Here is a 23,472-nt window from a genome sequence, read left to right as displayed (position 1 = left end):
TTCTCCAATACCTTCTGGGTCACAGAAGGGTCATAGTTGATCTTCAGCTCTCATGATCAACCCCACAACTGGTGTGGAGAAAGGTCACTGTGCTCCAGGCTCTCCTCCATCACCCTCTCCCAACTCTGTGCTCTAGCCCTGGCACAGAACCAGGGATGGACAGGCAGATGAGTGGGTGGGTGGGTGGATGGATGGACAAGTGAATGGGTAGATGGATGGAAGAATGGTTGGTGGATAGATGGATGGATGTATATGTGTATGGCCAAGTGGGTGGATGGACAGATGGATGAATGTGTGTGGATGGATGGATGGATGGATGGATGGATGGATGGATGGATGGATGGATAAACAGACAGATGGAGGGGAAGATCTTACTTGAGGGCCTCTGCAGTGCCTTTTACCATTCCAGCATGTAGTAAGTGCTCAGTAAATATTGGCTGGTTTTTCAGTTTGAAATACAATGGCTCTGCTTGAAATTTTGCATGAGCAGAATGCTGTGGCAGTACAGTGATGCCTCATACTTGCTCAGCTCTGCAGTGAAGCCCCTTCTGTGTGGCTATTTAGACACCAGAGTGTTCCATCATGGAGTGAAGGTGCAACTGAGAACCCAGGGCCGAGAGAGCTACCCCTCCCGTTCCCATTTCTTCTTCTCAGCATTAATATCTGATTCTCAGATGCCTCATCTCTTTCCAGTGCTGAGCTCTCCATCCACTGGATTAGGGAAGCAATAACACTCCACATTTCTAACTGAGATATTTTTCTCTCTGAGTATTCAGGCTGTAATTCTGTGTTCCCTCCTGTCCATGCTACGTATTATCTTGTTCAACTGTCCACTTGCTTGTGAGCACTTACTGTGTGACAGGGACAAGCAAGCAGCTTCTGGAAGCACTTGAACCTCACATACCCAGCAGCCTCCCTCTCAGCTGTGGCTGGATAGGATAATCACCTGGGATATTTTTAAAAGCACACCCACAAGCATTGTGTTTAGACTTGGCATGTGTATATGTATTTAAAACACTCCTCATCCACTTCTCTTCTCTTCCTGAAAAATTCACTACTAAAGCCGTATGGTGTGGCAAAGCAAGGTGAGCATCTGCAATGGGCAGGTGGGGGCGTTAGTAGGACCCAGAGGACCAAAGCCAGAGTGTCAGAGCCAGTAGGGTGAAGAGGACAACTTGGGGGCAGGGTGGCAGCAGAAGTGGGGAATTGCTTACATATGGGGGGATTGATCAAGTAAAGAAATACTTTAAGATTACTAGAAACCAGGTTTCTCACTGTTGGAGAAGGGAGGTATGAGTAGAATTAACATTAGGTTGTTAGTTTGGAATGGGAGATATCAGTGGACTCCAAGTTAATAGAGAGATGACAGATGAAAGTATCTGTGTATATGTGTGAGTGTACACACAAAACACACACGCCTTCGCTCCATTCACTGAGTCTAGAAGCACTGACATCCCGAGAGCGATGATTATAATTTGGCTTCTAAACACCATTATCCACTATTTTTAAAAAACAGAAACAAAAAACAACCCCTTGGAGAAATGGCTGAATCCAGGGCTGAGACAGACCAGGTACAAGATGAACCTGGATAAAGAAGATGTGGTCCATATATACAAGGGAATACTCCTCAGCCATCAGAAAGGATGAATACCCACCATTTGCATCAACATGGATGGAACTGGAGGGTACTATGCTAAGTGAAATAAGTCAAGCAGAGAAAGACAATTATCATATGATTTCACTCCTATGTGGCATTTAAGAAACAAAACAGATGAACATAGGGGAAGGGAAGGAAAAATAAAATAATACCAGGAATACCAGGAAAAATAAAATAAGATGAAAATAGAGAGGGAGACAAACCATAAGAGACTCTTAACTTTAGGGAACAAACTGAAGGTTGCTGGAAGGGAGGTGGGTCGGGGGTTGGGGTATTAAGGAGGGCACATGATGTAATGAGCACTAGGTGTTACATGTCACTGATAAGTCACTAAATTCTACTTCTGAAATTAGTAATATGCTATATATTAATTAAATTGAATTTAAATTAAAAAAATTTTTGAAAATGACCCTGAACCATGTTCTTGTTCAGAAGGCTAGGAAGCCCTCTGAAAAATGTTGGGGCTATATTACAAGGATACAGCTTGAATGAGCCCCACTAACCCCAGCAGGGCATATCTGAGCATCAAAATCATCACTAATGGATTATAACTCACTGAATAAAATAGAAACCAGGAATCCATAGTGATATCAATAAACGTATAAAGATTTGGTGAAGAGTAGAATATGTGCATAGATTTGAAATTCCTCCCCACAAAATGCTTATTAATGATGGAGGGGAAATGAGTAGCTCTGTAAAGGGAAGCCTGGCAGATGGTCCGAGGGGAGTTCCCCAAGTCAACATCACCAGTAATGGGACAGTGCAAAAGCCCAGGCCACCTGATAGGACACTGTGAGAAGGACACAGCATAATCCCTCTAATCACAGGAAATAGAGGAACCCAGACTAAGGATATGCTACAGAATACCAGGCCCATAGTCTTCAAAAGTCAAAGTCACGAAAGTCAAGGAACCCCTGAGAAATGTTCTAGACCAAAGGAGTCTAATGAGATACCATAGCCGAAAGCAGCGTGCTGGAGTCTTTGTAAAGAAGGCATTTCTGGGACAGTTGGCAGACTGTGACTGGGGTATGTCCTGGTGATTAGATCTATCAATGTCTTAGTGATTGGACATACCTTTGATTTTGATGACTGTGTTGTAGTTTTGTAGAAGAACGTTCTGTTCATATGATAACGCACCTAAACTTTTCCAAGATGCTGGATTTCGCATTGGCAGTTACTTTCAAATGATTCCAAACAAACAAAAAAAGTAATTTGTACTACATGCACAACTTTTTGTCATCTTTTGGTTGCTGTCAAGTATTTTTAAGTATAAAAGTAAGGCATTTTGAGTCAGCAAAAATAAATAAGTAAACAAACAAACAAACCTAAAAAAAATAGGTACAATAACAAAAACAAAACTTCCCAGATCATTGATGCTTTCCTGAAGAGTCACAGTTTTTGTTCTAGAAGTAATTCAAGCAGTTAGCTGTGGGCTATGAATGTACAGATGTTTCCCCAGGCTGCCCCACCCTGGATTCTCCAGCAGAGCCCCACTTGCTGGCTCTGGCCCCACCTGCTCCAGTCCTCACAGACCTCCCTCAGTCAATTCTGGGCATCCCCCAAGTGCTTAGGAACAAGTGCCACCTGAGGGTGTTGCGTCGGTGCTGCCACCTTGGCTGGCACCGTGGGTGCTGTAGAGGCCCCATCAAGCTGTGAGCTCTGACTCCTGTCTCAATGGGCTCTTCCCTCGGGGTGGTCAGGTTGTTGAGGGACATCAAGGCTACCGTCTTCTGTCCAAATATCTGAGTTCTAAGTGAATGCATTTCTTGAAGCCAGCTCTCCCTGAGCCTCAGACATGAGTCAGGGGTGTGGGCTGTGGAAGGCCCAAGTAGCCTGGCTCAGAGTCACTCCCATTCTCCTCTGAGGATTGAAATCTGGGTAACCTTCTCACTGCCCTCTTCTGTTTTGGGGGGAGTGTTTCCTAGAAAGGCCCCAGATCTTTGTAGTCAGGAGCCCCACCAACCCACCTGACGTGCACAGGCACACCTGTACCCCTGATGGGTAAGGCTTCAGCTCGAGCTGCTGGATATGGAATGAACCATCCCTCCTGCCCCCATTGCATCCTTGTTAAGTGCCCCCAGATAACGAGCCCCCATGTTGTCATGTGCTCTGGCTGGGCTGCCTCTGTTGCCAAGGGCACCTTGTCTTAAAGCTGGCCAGCAGCCATCACCAGAAGCTTCTCTCCCATTGTCTGCTGAGACCACTGCAGGGTGGGGTCGAGGAGCTGGGGTTTGTGTTTTTGCCATCAATGGGTGGCGTGGCAGGGAGGTGGCCTCCGAGGACCTCAACAGGCAGGGTCCACGGAGGTAAGATCTGGATGGAAGGTATTGTCTTCAACATCCTCCACGCTAACACAGGCTTGCTTTACTTTGTCTCCTAGTGTGGACAACTCTGAAGACCCTGTGTATGAGAGTCTAGAGGAGTTCCATGTGTTTGTCCTCGCCCATATATTAAGAAGACCAATAGTTGTCGTAGCAGATACGATGTTGAGGGACTCAGGTGGAGAAGGTAAGTTTATACATTAATAAAACAGCCATGTATGATGCATGACCCAGAAAATATAACATCCCAACTAAGGAAGAGACAGCCTAATGTACGAGTTGAGACTCCCAGAAGGCCACAGAGCCTTATTCTGCATGGATGAAGATTGTAATATTTCTCATTTCTCCTTGACTTGATGTGCTTCTTTTTCTTCCCCAGTGGCAGGAGGGGTTACTCTTGGTCATCCACCCATCCATTTAGACTTTGTGTCAATGGCAGGTGGTCATAAGAAGTCTGGCTGAGTGACAGATGGAACTAAACCCAGAGGGTCTCCCACACACACCCCCATGTGCTCAGAGTGAGGCAGACAGCCCACACACCTCCAGGAGTGCTAGGCCTCATCCCAGGCCACTCTTGTCCCCTCCTGCCCCTCTGCAGGCTACATATGTGTCAAAGAGGAAAAAAAGAAAGCATGAAATCACAGGGCAGAATTGGGACTGGGGGAGAAGAAGAAAGGACAGGAAGGGCGGCTTATCACCTGCCCCGTGACAGCCAGTGTTCTCTCTCTTGGTCCTCCCCACACCCTCCCAGGGTGGACACTGAAGCCCAGAGAAGCTACACAATGTGCCCCAGCCCTCGACTAAGGCCTTAAAGGAACCAGGTCAACCCAGGGCAGGAAGTGCCTGGGCCGGGTCATCTCTCCAGCCCTTCTGCCAGAGTGAATGACAAGGCCACTTGAGAAGTCCATGGGGCAGCCATGCTATCTAAAGGGGAGGGAAACAAGAGGGGCCAGGGAAGGTGGGCCAGGAAGGTCACCCCCAATACAACTGCCTCTGCCACTCAGCAAAACTCCCCATTTCCAGCCCCTCCCTGACTGTTTTCACCTTCCATTCACTTCCATTACCAGCATGAGCCAGTCCCTTTCAGCGCCATGTTTCCCTTTCATCACTTCTCAAAAAGTCCTTGATAAGCAAATGCCAGACAGGGACTTAAATGCCAGCCTAACTTAAATTTAAACCTGAGCCTTAACAAAGTTGTGGGGCTTCCAGACAGTTGTACAAATCAGGATGAAGCTCTTCATGCTAAATCACAACTGCCAAAGGAAGTCCGATGGGTCCATGTCTGTCATGGTGGGAGGGAGCTGGGAGTTCGATCTTGCCCAGAACCCACCTCCTTCCCTGTGCAGCCAAGTGACAGGGACTGCTGAGGTCTTCAGCCTCTCTGGGTGCAGAACCAGGACCCTCACTGGGGTCCCTGGGCACATGAACCTGGACCCATCAGATTGCACAAGGCTGGGTCCATGCTTCTTTCCATCCTACCTGTGCTCAAGAGTACAGCCCTCTTGAAAGTGGACCTACCCCACCTCTCCGCCCATGGGCAGAACCATGACCAAAAAGCAATGTGTTTTTTAAATTTTTTTATTATGCTCCATTAGCCAACATATAGTACATCAGAAAATTTTAAAAATAAGAAAATCGCACAGTTAGAGAAAAAAAAGAAAATTGCATAGTTAGTATTAACACCCAAGTGATCTAATACTGGAGGCCACATTCCTCAGTATACGCTTATTGCTTTCAATAAAAGATTTTAAAGTAAAAGAACAAAAATAAAACTCTTTCGGGTTGTTCAAAAAATAAAAATAAAAACCCAAAGTGGATAAAGCAGGGCATAGAAGGACACCTAAGAGTTCCTCAAAAGCATCACAGAAGCTATTGTTGTTGCCTGCAGCTCACAGAAATACAGTGAGTGAGTCACTGGTTCCAAGGCCAAGAGGCAAAGTTCTTTATGATTAAAAAGCATATGCTGTATCGGGGCAGATATTTCTGGGAGTTATTCTATTTCAGTGAGGGTTTAAGGCTCTCTTCCTTCTCTTTGATGAGTAAGGAAATGAACGTGATTATGTCCCAGTTGCTAAAGGAGCCAATCCCCATCTCTCATTTCCCATCTGACTCATAATTTGGTGCTGGAGTTATCTGGTTGGTTCCTTTGGACTCAACAGAAGAGCTACTCAAAATATAGAACAAGGAAACATAGATTTTGTTCTGTATACAAATGCTTTCATGAATACACAGAGAGGAAGAAGCTCATCCAGAAAAACGTGGGTTTCCAGGCAGTCATTTGTGTATGTCATTGCTGACCGTCGTGAGTTCTTGGTCACCTGTGCAGGTCTCAGGGCAGCAGGCTGTCCCTGGGAAGATCAGAGCAAAACCCTCTCAGCCCTGTCCCACTTGTTCCGAGGGTGCAGCCTGACAGAGCCAGGAGGACTCTGCTATGGAGGCAGGAGGGAGTGAGGGGTTCCCTGGGCATGCACGGGACTACAGGTCTCATCCCCCTGGCACCTGTGAGCCTGAGCTTTCTCACCCATTGCCAGGTGGGCAACACCCAGCTTACTGCTGTGTGGGTGGCTGACCCCTAAGGCCATAGTCTGAGACCACCCTCCCTTCCCTATGCCCCCCCACATCATGCAGGGTGGTGAGGGATGCCACCCATGTTTCCTTCAGGCTCCACATGCCCTCACCATTTCTGTCCACAGCATTTGCTCCAATCCCATTTGGAGGGATTTACCTGCCCTTGGAGGTGCCTCCCAACAGATGCCACTGCTCACCTCTGGTTCTTGCCTACGATCAAGCGCATTTCTCTGCCCTTGTGTCCATGGAGCAGAGAGATCAGCAAAGAGAACAAGGTACGCCCGCTGCCATCTGAGAGACAATGTACAGGGCCGGGGTGGGCATAGGAGGGCATGGCATAATGTGGGGTCCTCCATGGGGAGCACACCCACACGCACTCAGTAGTGATGGGTTTTGTGTATATATGGTATATAAATGGATATGCATGTATAAATGTTATCATTGGAAATAACAGTGTCAAAGACAACTTTTAATTTAAAATACAAAGCAAATTAATAATTCCTGCCACACTTAAATAGCCTTTACTATTTTCCCCTTTCATATGTATGCATATCTTATATGGATATAATTCATCTTAGATGTAGTATTTTTTTAAGTCCCTAGAGCAAGGGTCAGCAAACTATGGCCCACTGCCTGTTTTTGTAAATAAAGTTTTATTGGAACACAGCCACATTCATTCATTGATGTATTATCTGTGGCTATTGCTTTTGCACTACAAGGGCAAAGTTGAGTAGTAGCCACGAAGACTGTGTGGCCTGCAGAGGCTAAAATATTTACTGACTAGCACTTTATGGAAAACTTTGCCAACCTCTGCTCTAAGGTAAACTTTTGAATCAAAACATTGATATTCTGTTTCAAACTATTACAACTGTTTCCCCGCAAGTGGTCATTTCAGTGCTGCAGACAGGTTCACCAGGCCAGCTGCACAGGCTGTGCACTGCACAATTTCAGGCCACCAGTCAGACACTCCCGTGGAGCCTGCCTTCCATCGGTGCAATATGTGTTTCTGCTGTGGAAATGGTGGGATTCTGTTTGGAATGGTTGCTGTTTTCTCATGTTAACTACTAACTAGCTGAGTGAAGAGGGGGAAACTCATCCTCTTGTCACTCCTGTTTCTGGTTTAGACAGAGAATCACCCAAGAGACTAAAAGACAGGTGGGATTCACAGTTTCAGGGTCCCTGCCTTTGGATGTGGTCTCAGGAAATGCATGGTGGCTAGTCATGAAGTGATGTGAGTCCCAGAAGGAAAAGGAGAGCAGAGTTGCGGCAGCTGTAATGAGAATATCACATCATTTTTTCCACATCATTTACAGACATCTCACTTGGGTCACAGAAAACAATATTTAGCCATGAGGGTCTGAGAGGCGTTTCTGCCTTTTCTGTTGTCTCTCAGCCTTATGACCTTTGTGCATTTTTAACTCTTCTCAATGCTTACCACAGCTGCTGGGCAATGTGGGGGCCCTTTCTCAGGCCCTGGGGTCCCAGCCAGGATCTAGGCGCCTCTGTGCAGTCTCCCCAGAGACTCTGTGCAGTCAGGGAAGATGAAAGCCCCAGGGCTGGCATCTTTGGTTGCTGAGCAAGGGACTCAGGGCCCCAGCCCCCTCCTCACAGAAGGCATTGAGCTTTCTTCCAGGCCTTCCAGATACTGCTTTTTGGTGTTCCAAGGTGAATATACAGGTGCCCTTCAATGAAAGGATGAAGGTGGAGGGGCTGTCACTTGACCTCTCTCAGGGGAGTGTTGCGGAGGTGAGAGTGGTTTCACCCCTGACAGCTTATTTTCCCCAAAGGTGAGTTTTGGTCCCAGTACTTGGTTCTGTGTGGCTGTGCCATGGGCTCCTGCAGCTCTGCCCACTGGGTTACTCCTCAGAGAACTGGGGGTCCCTGCCTCCACTGTCCTCTTGTGGCCAGGGCTGCACATTGACCCATGCAGGCGTCATGACCCACTGCAGGGCAAGTACTCCCCTGCCACCTTCTGCACAAGCAGAAGCAAAGCACGTATAAGTGGCCCCCACAGGCTGGGTAACTTCTGTGCAGCATGTCAGATCCTCATACATTTGGAAAGAACACAAGTGCTCTGCAGACTTTCAGGCTTTAAGTATTGTTAGCAACATGTTCCCTGTGCCACCCTTGTCAAGCTAGTGGATGCTGGTAGGCATGACCCTGCTCCCTGTACCTCATATCAGCCTGAAGTTCAGTGGTCCTGAAGCATTTGTTTGAGGGCCAAGGGTTAGTTCAGTAAATGCATGCTAAGCACCTGTTACATTCAGGTTTGAGGGCCCCAAAGATGATGGCCTCCCTGCCTACCTTGTAGGCAACCCCACCAAGCCACAATACAAGGCAGGATATACACCAAGCAGGCATGAGCTGCAGTCAGAAAAGGAGCAATTATTCCCTTTTGTTCTTCCCAATTTGGAAGAACAGAGAGACTAAGCGAGAGGTCGATTAGAACTGGTCTTGGAGGCTGTGTGTGATGTCTGGAGGCTGGGACCAGAGGACAGAATAGGCCTCAGCAAAAGTGCTGGGATGCTGGATGAGTATTGCTCTGGCAGAGCAAGCATATGCTGTAAGACTGTGGGCATGGAAAGGCCTAGGCACTGCTACTTCCTTGTTGTGTGGTGCAAAAGGTGCTATGTGACATCCCAGCCTGCCTCCTGTCAGCCTGCCCAGTAACACCCACCTCCCCAGAAGCTGAACCCTTTTACCTTCCCTCCCCTGCCCTTGACCACCTCACCCCCACTGAAGAACATCACCACTTAACTATGAAGTGACCGTTGCGGGACAGTCCTTCCATGCACCAGAGTCCTCAGTGGCCTTGCAGGTAATCACAAGGAAACAGCATTGCCTATCCTAAGGCAATCCTGTCTCCTGACCCTTCAATGTTGCTTCAAAGATAAACTTAAATGTTTTGACTATATCCCTTCCTGGCCACCATTAGTGCCCAGTGTCCCCCTCAAAAGGACCTTTTGAAGGTGGGAGGAATAGAGAGGACCTGTCAAGGGAGCCATCACCAGAGGAAGCCAACTGCCAGGCTCCTCGGGGGTGCTGTCCTTGTTTCCTGGCCTACTGCAGAGACTGCGGGGGCCTTTTTGCAAATACCAGATCCTAGCATTTCAGTTATTACTGTTACCTGGTGGTCGGGGTACTGGAGAGACGCCGAAAGGTCAGGAGCCCATTTAAGGAACATACTCAGCCTCTCTTCTCAGCCTTTATAATGCCAAGGAAAACGGAAACAACCACAGAAAGCCATGCTATAAGCCCCCAAGGGAAGATGTGTTCTGAATAGCACTGGGCTGCAAGGGACTCACAGGGGAAAGGGGCCACTGCCGTCTCTATAACAGGGAGTCCTTCTTGAAGTGGGTGGTCCAGGGCTGACAGAGAAGATAGCTTTAAATGTTCTCAGGGATTCAGGTTCCGGTCTCTCCCTGATCCATCATTATTATTCTGCGGTCATAAAATGGGTGCTGCAGCTCCAGGCATCACATCCAAATACCTTCTCTTCCTGAAAGTTTATCTTTTCATTTAGGGGGAAAACCTTCCCCAAGGACTTGTGCTGGCCTCTTGATAACCAAAACTGAGCTCCACACCTGCAGTTTCCAGGCTGCAGAGCAGTCTGAGAAGGGAGTACACCAAAGGAAGGAGGGTGCGAGGGAGTTGGTGGGGGTTCGGTGAGCCAGCTCTGAATCAGGGGGAAGTGTGATGTTTTAACAGTTCCATCTGGATTGTGCTCTTTCTTTTGGCAGTGATGAGTACCTTATATCTGAGGAAAGGCAAAAGTACAGAAATGAATTCTTTCCAACCGGGCCTTTGTCTGGAAATAAATCACTGTTGGCTGTTGGGCTCTCAATCCCCTAAAAAGCTATGGTGCATGAGGCTATCAAGTGGGGCACTAAAGAGAAAACCCATTCTCTTTAAGTGCAGAGGGATAAGCAGGCTGTCCTGCAGCACCACTCAACACCTCGAGTCTCATGGTTCAGGGGAAGCCACATGCTCCATGCGGTCCTGGCAGTGGCCAGTGCCCCCACATGAGGGGGAGGTATTGGGGGTCCTGCTGGAAGCAGGAAAGAATCAGCCTGAATCCCACATTCCCTCAGTGAACTGGTGAGGGGACTTCGCTGTGAGTTGAGGTATCCCCACGCATCACGAAGGGAGAGGCAACAGCATTGTTAAGGGCTGAATTAATTAATTCATTCATTCATTCATTCATTCATTCATTCATTCATTCAGGGGTTGTTCCTCAGGACGTGACTGTATTTGGAGACTGGGCCTTTTGAGAGGTAAAGTGAGGTCATGTGGATGGACCCTAATCCACCTGACTGATGTCTTATAAGAGATTAGGACACAGACACATGCAGAAGGAAGTCCACATGAGGGCACAGGGAGGAGACAGCCATCCACAAACCAAGGAGATAGGCCGCAGAAGGAACCATCCCTGCTGACACTTGATCTTGGACTTGCAGCCTTCAGAACCACGAGAAGATACATTTCCATTGTCCAAGCTCTGCAGTCTGTGTTGCTTTGTCATGGCAGCCCGAGCACACTACCGCAGACAGAATGAGAATATCAAAGTCTTCCAGCCCAGTTGAATGGATGAGTCTAAACACTGATCAGCAAGTACCATAAAACATAGTTTAAAAAAATGTTTAAGCATATTTTCAGAGTTTATTGGGAACAACTAACAGTTGTGTTGACTCTCAGATCTCTTGGGATCTCTGTCCCACGTGAGACCTTGACCCATCAGCAGTGTCCCAGATGTTTATGGAAGATCTTTTCCTCCCAGGCCACCTACCTGGAAGGTGAAACCCAGCTCTGGCCTCCCTCTACCCGCCCTCCCTCCCTCCCTACACACACACACACACACACACACACACACACAGTACAGCAGACCAGCTGGATGCCTGGGTGGAGGCATGACAAAGCCTGTAACTGACTTCTGCTTCCACTAAGGACCAGTCAGATCCAATGACATCTTACTATGGCTTGCAACCCAGAAATAGAGCTAATGGGGAATAAACAGTGGAGAGGAAGGTGACTTGCATGCCTCTCACCTGCCCCTTCCCCATAGAACCCCACGTCCAGGATGAGGGCATGTTGGAGCTGGGAAGAACGTCAGTCGGCCCAGTGCCCCAGCTGCGCCCCACACAGGAGGGACTCAAGCAGGTCACCTGGCCAACCAGGGGCATAGATGGGGCTTGAACTAGGTGTCCTGACTCCTACCTAGAACTTCAAACTCTGTTTGAAAAAAATTTTTTAAAGGAGAAGAAAAGGAAAAAGAAAATGCCTACTGGAACTTTTATAGAAGGTAGAAAGGAAAATGCCTGCTCACTGGTGAGAGACCAAAGTTGCTTCTGCCAATCTCCGGTGGTCTTGGTCCCCAGGAGAAAGTCAAAAGGAGAGATATGGCCTGGGGAATCCCCCGTTTCCTCTACTGTCCCCTCACCATCAGGCCTGTCTCTTCCCACAGTCTGAACCCAATGCTAGGGGCAGAGATATTCTCTCTCACATCACACATGGCTGCCAAGCAGGTACCCGCCAGAGTCAGGTGCATGGAGTGAGGGCAGCATCAGCTCCCCATGGGCAAGCCATGCATCACGCCTCTCTTTGGAACTTCCTTTGCTCTGTCCTGATATCTTTCCTGACTAGAGTGTTATGACCAATAACTGAAGGATTTGATTGTCCCAGGGCAATTCAGATAGTCAGCTGTCGCTCAACACATCTGGGTGAGCGTTGACTGTGCACAAGCTACGTGGGAGGTGCAAAGATCGGGCAGCCTTGGAGAGGAGCCTTGAGACCAAGAGGATTCAGAGAGGAGAGATGAAAGTGCCGCCCAGAGGAGGTGGCATTTCGCAGAGCAAACCACGTGGCAAGCCCAGCAGAGCCCACTCTAAGCAGGGATGTGCACTGGCTAGCCCTGGCCCTGGCAAGAAACCCCCTTAGCCCCATGGAGGAGGCCCAGGAGTCCAGAGCTGAGAAGGAATTGGTGTGTGCTCTGGGAGGCTGAAGGTGAGAGGACATCGCTAAGTAGAGAAGAGAAGGCGAGGGACAAGCGTCCATTCAAACAGCAGAACTTGTGGGTTCAGTTTATCCAATCTGGACATTTCTGCCTAAGTTCCTCAGCATCACCTTCTTGACCAACAGATGCTGCATCCATCAGTAGCTGACTGAGTGTATGTGAGCTCCCTGACCCCTCAATAGCCAAATGCCTGTGTGCGGGGATCCCAACAGAGCAAAGGGCAGGACTGCCACCTGCATGGTTGAGGGCATGAAAGCCCCACCGTAGGTGCCAGGCATTCTGAGAGCCAGGTCTGGCCCGTGGTCAGGGAGCAGGCTGTGGGTGGGCTCCAGCTGTCTCCTGCCCAGCCCTGTGGATCTGAGCTGCACAGACGTTCTTCAACAAATGTTCCCTGAGAATGTTTCTATGATGGCACACCATTCCAGGCACTTGTGACTGGGACAGTTAAATGGGCTATCCTGGTAGAATGAGTACCTGGGGTTGGATTCCTTTCTTCCAGGAAAGAGCAGGACCCAAGCATGGGTGCAAGCAAAGCAGAGCCTCACCAGGTGACCTGGGCTCCTACAGAGATGGCTGAGAGACACCCACTATAAGCTCCAGTGCCAGGTGCCCCAAATTCACGGACTAGTGTCCCCAGCCTGGAGGAGAGCCCAGGGCAGGCATTGATGGGGCACTCGGTCGTGTCCCCAATGTCCCCTCATGCCACACAGGATGCTAGAGCAAAGGAAAAAAGTCCCAGCCTGTGCCCTTGAGCCACATGGCATCTCACCCAGCAGAGGGACATGGAAACCACATGGATACTGCCGTTTCCAGCATGGGATCAATGTAAGAGGCTAGAAGCTCAGGAGCAAGCAGCCCAGACCGCAGTCTGAGTCTGCTGGGAGGTAGGAGATGTGAGACTGGGAAGGTCAAGCTCCAGGACACCGGCTGGTCCCCCACTGTCGAGTGTGGCTATCACGCAGCCCCCACGGTGCCCTGACTCACACAAACGGCACCTTGTGGAGGGTGCCCCCTGAGACCTCCCAGCACCCCAGTACAGAAGCCAATAAATACAGTCATCACAGGCCCCAGCGGGGCAGTCATCTTGTCCTTGTGTCTTAGGAACAATGTTCTAGGAGCCTCAAAATAAGAAAAAAAAATGTATTCTAGGCTGTGACATGGGGTTCCTTTCTTCTCACCACTCCCTTCCTCCTCCTGCTCGGCCCAGCATGTCTCATCTGTGTATGCAAACTCTTAAAGACTTAAAAATGCAAGAGCTATTCTTTAAACCTCTCATCTGAGTGTCTTCCCTGTCGAAATGATCTTCTGAAAGAACCTACTACTCTCTCATAGCTCTTTCTGCCTCAGCCAGGCCGCTCCTCACCCACTGCTGAGGTCAGCTACCTTCAAGTACAAGGTCTTTCTGGGTCCTGCAGGCCAGGGTTGCCCACGGGAAGGGGAAAGGGGTTGCAGAGGGGAAAGTTGGGGGCTGGAGAGAGATGGGTCAGGTGTGAGCAAGTGGCTTTTCCAATCCATTTTAAGACTTTTAAAATAAAAATGATGTGTACTTTCTTGGTAGCTTCCATGCTTTCTCCAGGAGAGGATGTTAGTCCTTTGCCCCATGACACGCGGGGCTCTGGTCTTTCAGCTTTCAGGGAGGATCCTCTGGTGCCCACAGGCATGACACCTGTGGGCTTCCTTCCCACCACATTTTCAAATGACTGTAAAATTCTGATCTGGGCTGGGTCTGCACCCCATAGTCACACCAGGACTCGCATGTACTTCCTGTGTGCAGGTGCCATTCTAGGTCCTTTCCAAGGACAACAATTAACCCCCTCCTACATTTTCTATCCACACCTGACAGCAGAGGAAACTGAGGAAAGGGCGGACCATACCTGCACCCCAGGGAGCAGTTGTAGGTGGTGAAGTGTTGCTAGGACAGGTTGGATGGTGTGGCTTCCAAAAAGGAGAGTTGGCCAAAGAGGGTGGCCATCAGGGAGCATGCATCTCCCAGAGAGGGGGTACAGGAAGTGGTACCCCAAATCAAAGTTTGTTTGGGATAAACCTGGTAACTTGGGGCTATCTTTTTTAAAAAAAAAAAAAAACAATATATAAGGTAATTATTTGAATAGTTTTTTCCTCCTAAGTGCAAACAACCTCAGAGCCTCTGGAGCCTATCCAGGGGCCACAGAGAATTCAAGGAGCTCTGCCCTTGTCCCTTCAGGCCTCCCACTCAGACTACCTAGAAAGCAGTGTACTGCAGTCCCTAAAAATCCCACTGGTCACAGATGGAGGGGGATGCCAATGTGGATAAGGACATGGGCAGCAATGTTAATGCAGCCATCAGTCAGCTCCAGACAGCTAAGACCAGTGTTTACAGATGATCACACCAGAGTTTGCTGTTCATTTACTGGAAACAGAGACTCGGTACACCCCAAAATGTGGTATTTGCAGGGAAAAACTTTTTGCAAAGAGCAGCTTGAAACTTTCTCTCTTGCCACTTAGAAACAATATACCATATTTATAAAAATGAGTCTTTTGGGGTTTTTGTGGAGCCAAACAGAATAACCCCACATAACAGGTTATGAAAGCAGTTTTTAATCTGTATTTGATGCACAACCCATAGTTAAATTCAATGTCAATCTATATTTCATTATTGCCCAAACCAAATCTAGTCTAACATCTCCTTTCCAATCTCTCTGACAACAAACCATGCTTTCTCTTACAGGATAAACAGCACCATCTCTTGTTAAGTAAAAATCTCTCTTCATATGTTATGAATATGAAGTATCCCATTTCAATGAGTTTTATAATATAATTTTGTAAATATAGTAATCTAAAATAAAGTGATTTTGACTCAAAGTCACTTAATCATATTCCAAACAAATTGGCCCATCTGTGTACCTGCCTCAATACAATAATGGAGAAAATATGGAGCAACCCACCTGTTATAGGACATTATAAGAATCAAATAAATTTATAGTAGCAAGAAGGCTTTGGAAACCAGAAGGTGCCTAAGAAATGCAAATCACCTTCATTGCCTTTGCAATTAGCCTGCCTTCTCTTTAACCCCTTCCTAAATTTCTGGATTACCGCTGAAAAATAAGCTCAGGGTAAGACGGAAGAGCACAGCTTTGCTTCCCCTCTGTGGTCTGCAGCCAGCCCCAATGGACTGCATGCCAAGTTCCTTTGCTGCTCTTCCTAGAGCCCAGAGCTGAGCCCCTGAGGAGGAAGCCCCTATCTGCAAAGGCCCCTTGTTACAGAGAAAGAGGAGGAAGAACTGGTGTGGGGAGCATCTAGAATTTTAGCTTAGACCCCTGCACCCCAGAGTCTGGGGACTAGACAAAGGCTGTTGTTTTTAACATTGGTTCTTGACCCACAAACCCTGCAAAGAGCCACCGGGTAGCCAGGATGTGCAGGAAGGATTTCAAGGCTATGGAACTCTGTTCTTGGCTTACAGGAGCACGTGGGGTCAGAGCAGAGTCTTGCTGATTAAATGCACTGGAGTGCATTTATCCACTAAACTGTCTGCCTGTTGGTTCATGTGCCACCCCAAGGACCAGCCGCTCTGGAGCCTGCAGCTCAGCTCCAAAGGGATACTAGCTACAGTCAACTGTGTGGGAAGAACTGGCAAAGGGTCTTTGACTAGTAATCCTGAGGGCCTAGAGAGACACAAAAGCAGGGATGTGCCTTGATGCCAGCTCCCCCTGATGATCCCTACCCTGTCCTCTCCTGAGCTCCACAGCAGGCCAGACACCTGGCTCCCCTGCCATGCCTTCCATGGCACATGAAGAGCACTCCCCCAGGAGCACACCAGCCACCATTTCCCTCGACTTCTGAATCAGCCGCAGCCCCGTCAGCACATCATGTGCAGGCCTCTCCATCAGGCTGCCCTGGTCTCTTTGTGGATGTACAGGTACTATGTGTGGTCCTTGGGCATGTGTTGCTGGAACACTGCTCCCCACCAAACCCCCCTCAGAAGAGGGGAGAGAAGCAAAGCATGGGGCACCTGCCCAACCTGTCCTCCTGGCCATGGGAAGCAAGCTTTTTGGTCGGCCAGCATGACAGCCTGGTTCTGCTCTCTGAGAAGACCCTGAGCGCCACGTCTGGTGCATGCACCAAGAACACTCACTGGGGGCTGAGCCTGTCACCACCCACCCTGGGTGTTCAGGAGCCCAGGGATTGAGCTTCCTTAGCCTGAGCATTTCTTTGGCAGTACAATTCCCTGAATTCCAGTCTGCATTTTTTCCAGTTTTGTCTGAGTCCATTCAGGCTGCTGTAAGAAAGTACCATAGACCAAGTGCTTAAAAGAAATTTATCCCTCATAGTTCTGAGATTGAAAGTGCAAGATCAAGGTGCTAGCAGATCCCATGTCAGGTGAGGAACCTTCTCCTGATTTGCAGATGGTTGACTTCTCTTGTACTCACATGGCAGAGAGACAGACGGACAGAGAGACAGACAGCTTGCTTTCCAGCAAGCTCTCTTGTGTCTCTTCTTACAAGGGCACTGATTCCAGCCCCCTTATGGGGGCTCCACCCTCATGACCTAATCACCTCCCAAAGGCCCTATCTGAAAATACCATCACATTAGGAGTCAGGTTCCAATGTATGAATTTGGGAGGATACATTCATCTACAGTGAGCTTATTCCATAGATTACTGACCAAGCCAAAGACCATATCCACATATGAAAGTTAAGCTGAAGAATGTGTGTCTGCCACCTGTGAACTTGATACTATGCCCAGCTCCATCTTTAGGGGGCTGGCATCTGCCTTGAGTGCAGGATGTCACGTGCCATCTGATACAGCCCCTTTTATCCCTAAAGGAATTGTACAGGAGAGACCCCAGGCCCCCCAGGCAGAGGCCAGGCCATATCTCCCACTCATCCTCTACTTTCCAACATGCTACCTTTAGCCTGAGCTCATCGTGTGACTCATGACCAGAAAGCAACATGCAATAGCCAGCACATACAATCATTTTATGACTGTTTAATGTGTTTGTTTTATGTTCCTAGCAATACAGCCGTGGTTGGCAGGGTTCTGTGTCCACAGAAACAATGGGTGACTGTCCACCTGTGCATCTTAGACCTGCTTCACAGAGGCAAAGACTTTGCGTCCCCAAGCAGTGGGATTCTCACTCCCTATGTCCCTCCTCCCTTCACAGTCTGCCACATCATAGGAACCAGATTCCATCTCAGGAGGGTTTGGGCTGCAAGTAAGAGAAAACACAATGACACAAAGAATAAGGAGGTTTAGAGTCTCATTGAATGAGAAATGTGATGACCAGCACTTGGTTGATTTGGGACCTGACACTCATCAAAGACCTGGGCCCTTGTCTGTCCACTCTCCTTGGCTTGTTGCCTTTTGTCCCATAATTGTCCCTCATTGGTCATATGACTGTTGTAGCTCCAAGCATTATATCGTCACATAAAACATGGAGAGGTCAGAAAAGACCCTGGCCTTCCTTTGTGTTGCTTTTAACCAGAACTCTTCTAGCTGACTTCCTCTTACATCTCATTGAGCAGATTTTGTTCCAGGCTTTGTCTCAGAAGTCACAGACAAGAGGAAAATGAGTCAACAGTGAATGCCTTAGAGCCATCCTGACCCATCCTGATAGTCCCAGGAGGTGGGGTCTGCTAGTGAAGACAAAGGATAGGCAACCAGTAATGACTGCTGCACTCCCCCATGGCCCTCAAAAATCTCTGCCTCTCCCAAGACATTTTCGAGAGCCCTCCACCATAGCGAGACACCTCTTAGATGGGGGATTTATCACACTTTGCTTTTCATTTTTCCTTTTCCCAAACACCGCCCGCCATACACTATCTCCTTTGACTTTCACAAAACCCTGAAGTTTAGTGAACGTGGGACAAAGGTCATCTCCAGTCTTGCTCCCCCTCTTGACCCACTCAATAGGGGCGAACTGAAGTCCTGGGCTCCTTTCTGCTACAGGTCACAGGTTTTTACACTGGGTTTGGTAGATGGGCTTCAGAGATACACTGACCCAGCTGAAGCTATTCACAAAATTGTGAACAAGCATATTAGATAGAAGCATTCAGTAGGTAGAAAAGTCAATTTATATATTTATTATATATTACATATGTAATATATAGATATAAATTTATATATTTATATATATGTAAGTTTGTGTGTGTGTGTGTGTATTTATAAATGTTGCATACATACCTGAACCATTTTAACTGAAGGCACAAATGTACCTTTATCCTCAGTTGCACACTCAGGGGTGAAGGACAGGGACTCTGAAATCCAGTGGCCTGAATTAAAATCCTGGCTTGGTAACTAACTACCTGAATGACAGGATAGGACACTTAGCCTCTGGGCTTCCATTTCCTCTTCTGCAAGGTGGCTCCACAGATCATTGGGATCACATGAGTCAACTCCATGTAGAATGTGCACAGTAAGCACTAGACACCTTTTTGTTGTTACCGTCTTCCTAGTGTTGTTTGTTTTTGCAGGTGTCACACCTCTAATGTGCCTACTACCAGTTCCCCTTTAACTTCTTTCAAATGGAGCGAAGCCCATACAAAGTATAAACTCTCCTGGGCTTTTATGGTGATTATTTCCAGTCTTCCTTGGCTGTCTCTTTCACACAGTGGTGTACTGGGGTGGGTCATTGGGAGAACCCAGTCCCAGGATATACAGTAAGGAGGAGCATTGTCTAGAGAGAATTTTAAAACCATAATAAAACCAACACAAAGTCAGTCTGCTTTGTATCATCACCATATCCTACAATTCTGAACAATATTGGTGATAGAAACCCTCCCCACTGGGACAGGCTGTTCCCACTGCCCCACCCATGGTCTGCCAGTGCCTCATACCTAGTTCAACTTGCCTTCCAAGAATCCATTTGATTTTCATAGAAAGCACAACTTGCCTTCACGGGTACTTAGTGTGCCAGGTACCTGAACTGTATAATGATAGCAGCACTGATAGATAGCAGCACCATGTTAGACTAGAAGGGACAGGCACAGCATGGTGCGTTCACAGTGACCCAGCACCATCCATCATGGGCCTGAACAGGTAATACTAGGGGCAGCCTGCTCCCCAGGATTAGAGAGTCCTTGGTGGTACCACATATGACCAGAGGAAATGGACAGCTTCCTGGTAACCTGAGGTCCGCTCTAAGAGTTTCTTCAGGGACATTTTTCTGGGGAAAAGTTCTGTAGGAAAGAAACCTTTGCCCCATCAGAAACCGTGGGCAGTTTGGAGTATGAGGCTGTGGGTGGCTCATCCACCAGGAACTAGTCCCTTTCCTTGTAGCAGTCAGAGGTAGAGGACTGCCATTTCTTTGCACATCAAGGTTTCATGAAGCAAATCCTAATAAAGTGGGTCTGGTTTTTCCCAGAGGTACAAGAATGCAAAGTCCTTGCCCACCTAGGGACTCTACATCAGGCTAACCAGAGACCGTTCTCAGAGAGAGAACAGAGCTGCAGCTGTGGTGGGAGATGGGAGCAGGGAGATCATTGCTTTTTGAAGGGTCCCTGCTCTTCATCAGCCAGATCCTGAACATCTTGAAGTCATACGTGATTTCTTATTCACCTTTGTGTCTCTATCATCGAGACACCTGAGTGGCATTTAATAAATGTTGAATGAATAAAGAATGAATAAAATTATATGTTCCCAATATACTAACTTGAGATAATTCAAAGAAAGGCAGTGTGACATAATAGAAAAAAAAACTGTTTATTTTGGAGTAAGGCAGACCTACATTTAAATCACAACTTCAACTTTGGCTTGGGCAAATTATTTATGTACCAGAGCCTTCATTTCCTCTTCTGGAAAATTGGAACAAGTATCCTTTAACTGGTGCAAGAATTGTAAGTAATGAGTATAGAGCTCTTAATGTAGTGCCTGGTTTGGTTGAGGGTTAGACACAGAGATCAATGGCATAGAACATAAAACCCAGAAATAGTCCCATACAAATATGCTCAGTTGATATTTGACAAAGGAACAAAACCAAGATGGAGAGTCTTTTCCATAAATGGTGATAAAGCAATTGGACATCCATAGGCAAAAATATGAACCTGAGCCTAAGTCTTAATACAAAAATTAACTCAAAACGAATCACAGAATAAATGTAAAATGTACAACTATAAAACTTCAAAGAAAATATGGGGACCCAGGACTAGGCAAAGAGCTTTTAGCCATGACACAAAAGCATGATCCAAAAAAAGGAAAAATTGATGAATTGGACCTCTGTTCTGCAAAAAACAAAAACAAATACAAATGAACAAAACAACAACTATTAAGAAAATGGAAAGACAAGCTATAGAGTGGAGAAAATATTTAAAACCACATATCAACAAAGGATTTGTATCTAAAGTATACAATGAACTATCAAAATTCAACAGTAAAAGATAACAATCCAAATTAAAAAATGGGAAAAAGCCACGAACAGACATGTCACCAAAAAGGAGATACAGATGGCAAATAAGCACACTGAAAGATGTTCAACATTAGAACCACAGTAAGCTGTCACTACACATCAATCAGAATGGCTAAAATTTTAAAAAGTGATAATATCAAACGCTGGAGAGGATGTGAGCAACCAGATCTCTTATACATTACTGTAGGGATGTAAAACTCTAGAAAACAGTTTGGCTATTTCCTATGAGACTACACATCACTTACCATATGACCCCAGACGTAAAAGAAAAAAAATCGTATCCCAAAGAAATGAAAATTTATGTTCACACAAAAGTGTATATACAGATGTTTGTAGTAGCTTTATTTGTAATAGCCCCAAACCGGAAACAACCCAAATGTCTTTCCTGGGTGAATGGTTAAAGAAATTATGGTACATCCATACCATGGAATCCTGCTCAGCAGTACAGAGAAATGAGTATGATATATGCAATGACGTGGGTAGATCTCAAAGGAATTATGGTGAATAAAAAGAGTAATCCCAAAAGATTACATACTGTATGATTCCAGTTATGTAGCGTCCTTGAAATGGCCAAACTATAAAGATGGAGAACAGATGAGTGGTTCTGTTAGTCATGGATCTCCAGAGAAACAGAACCAGTAGGATATATACAGATATATATAAGAGGAGATTTATTTTAGGAATTGGCTCACACAATTCTGGAGGCCAAGAAGTCTCACCATCTGCCTGCCATCTGCAAGCTGGAGACCCAGGAAAGCCAGTGGTATAATTCAGCTCTGAGTCCAAAGGCTCAAGAAGTGGGGGCCAGTGGTATAATTTCCCATGAGTGTGAAGGCCCAAGAACCAGTAGCACCAATGTCTAAGGGCAGGAGAAGCGGGACCTCCCAGCTCAAGAAAAGACAGCAAATTCCTCCCTCTACTTTTTGTTCTATCCGAGTCCTGAATGGATTGGATGATGCCTGTTCACACTGGGGAGGGTGATCTTCTTTTCTCAGCCTACCATTTCAAATCCTAATCCCCTCTAGAAATACCCTAAATATGTTTTACTAGCTTTCTGGGCGTCCATTAGCCCAGTCAAGTTGACATATAAAATAATCCATCACAGTGGTGGACAGGGATTAGGGACAGGAATGAAGTGCTGAAAAGAAGTGGGTGTATTCATAAAAGGGTAGAAAAGGGACCCTTGTAGTGATGTAGCCATTCTGTATCTTGACTGAGGGGATTACACAAATCTACACGTGTGATAAAATTGAGTAGAACCAAATACACACACACGCACACAGATGAATGCATGGAAAATTTATACAATCTGAATACACTCAATAGAGTGTACCAAGGCCTATATCCTGGCTGTGGTACTGTAGTCCAGTTACACAAGATGTTAGCATTGGGAACACCTGCAGGATGGGTAGACAGGATCTCTGCATTATTTCTTACAACTGCATTTAAATCTACAAACATCTAACAATGAAAAGTTCAATATTCCAAAATGTGCTCTTAAGATATAATAAACATGTATTGACTAGCAGAAGTATTAGCAGCTTAAGATCATTTAAAAGCCTAGTTCACCATTTATCCTAACTTCTTAAAATACGAATTTGGATAATCTGTTGTTTTTTTATGTATCTTTTCCAAGAAACCGCTTTTGATTTCACTGATTTGTCTACTATTTCTCTTTTTAGTTTCATTTAGTTTCTAATCTTTCTTATTTCCCTCCTCCCTGCCTTTGAATTTAATTTGCTTTTTTTTTTTACCTTCTTAAGGCAGAAATTTGTATTACAAACTTGGAGCTTTTCTTCTTATCTAATATATGCATTTTAGTGCCATAAATTTTCCCCTAAGCACTGATCAGTTACATCAGACAAATTTTGATATATTGTATTTCCATTTCATTGTGTTCAAACTATTTTTTTAATTTCTCTTGAGACTTCCTCTTTGACCTATGGATTGTTTAGAAGCATGTTGTTTAAATTCCAAATAGTTGGAGAGTCTCCAAATATCTTCTGTTATATGTTTATAGTTTTATTTAGTAATGGTCTGAGAACAAACTTTCTATTATGGCTATTCTTTTAAATTTGCTAAGGTAGGCTAAGAATATGTTATACCTTGGTGAATATTTCATGTATCCTTGAAAATAATGTGTTCTGCTCCTGTTGCATTCTATAAATGTCAATTCATTCAAGTTCTCTGATAATGTTCAGGTCTTCTGCATCCTTGCTGATATTCTATCTACTTATTCTGTCAAATACTAAGAGAAAAATGATGAGGTCTCCAACCATAATGGATTTGTCTGTTTCTCCTTTCATTTTTGTTAGTATTTGCTTTTAGTACTGTGACACTCTGTCATTAAGAGCATGCACACATGTAGGACTGTGATGTTTTCTTGGAGAACTGCGCCTATATCATTACATAATGTTTTTCTGTATCTTTGGTAACAGTCCTGGTTCTGGAGTCTACTTTGTCTGACATTAAGTTAGTCACTCTAGCTTTTTGATACTTAGTGAATATCTTTTAACCTATCTGTGTCTTTATTTTT

At 46.3% G+C, this 23,472-nt stretch overlaps 1 protein-coding gene across 1 annotated transcript in view; it reads left to right on the top strand.

The window, feature by feature from the left end:
• Nucleotides 1–23,472, top strand: part of OTUD7A (OTU deubiquitinase 7A) — a 373,949-nt gene that overhangs the window by 336,742 nt on the left and 13,735 nt on the right. Inside the window, exons 10-11 of the mRNA XM_045795350.2 lie at nt 4,038–4,165; nt 6,672–6,821. Coding sequence (XP_045651306.1) covers nt 4,038–4,165; nt 6,672–6,821 — 278 coding nt within the window. The remainder of the gene's footprint in view (nt 1–4,037; nt 4,166–6,671; nt 6,822–23,472) is intronic.

The sequence above is a fragment of the Ursus americanus genome, chromosome 28, assembly GCF_024610735.1.
Source record: "Ursus americanus isolate L20-20 chromosome 28, mUrsAme1.1.p, whole genome shotgun sequence".
In the NCBI taxonomy this organism is placed as follows: Eukaryota; Metazoa; Chordata; class Mammalia; order Carnivora; family Ursidae; genus Ursus; species Ursus americanus.
This window is presented reverse-complemented; position numbering and strand designations above follow the sequence as displayed.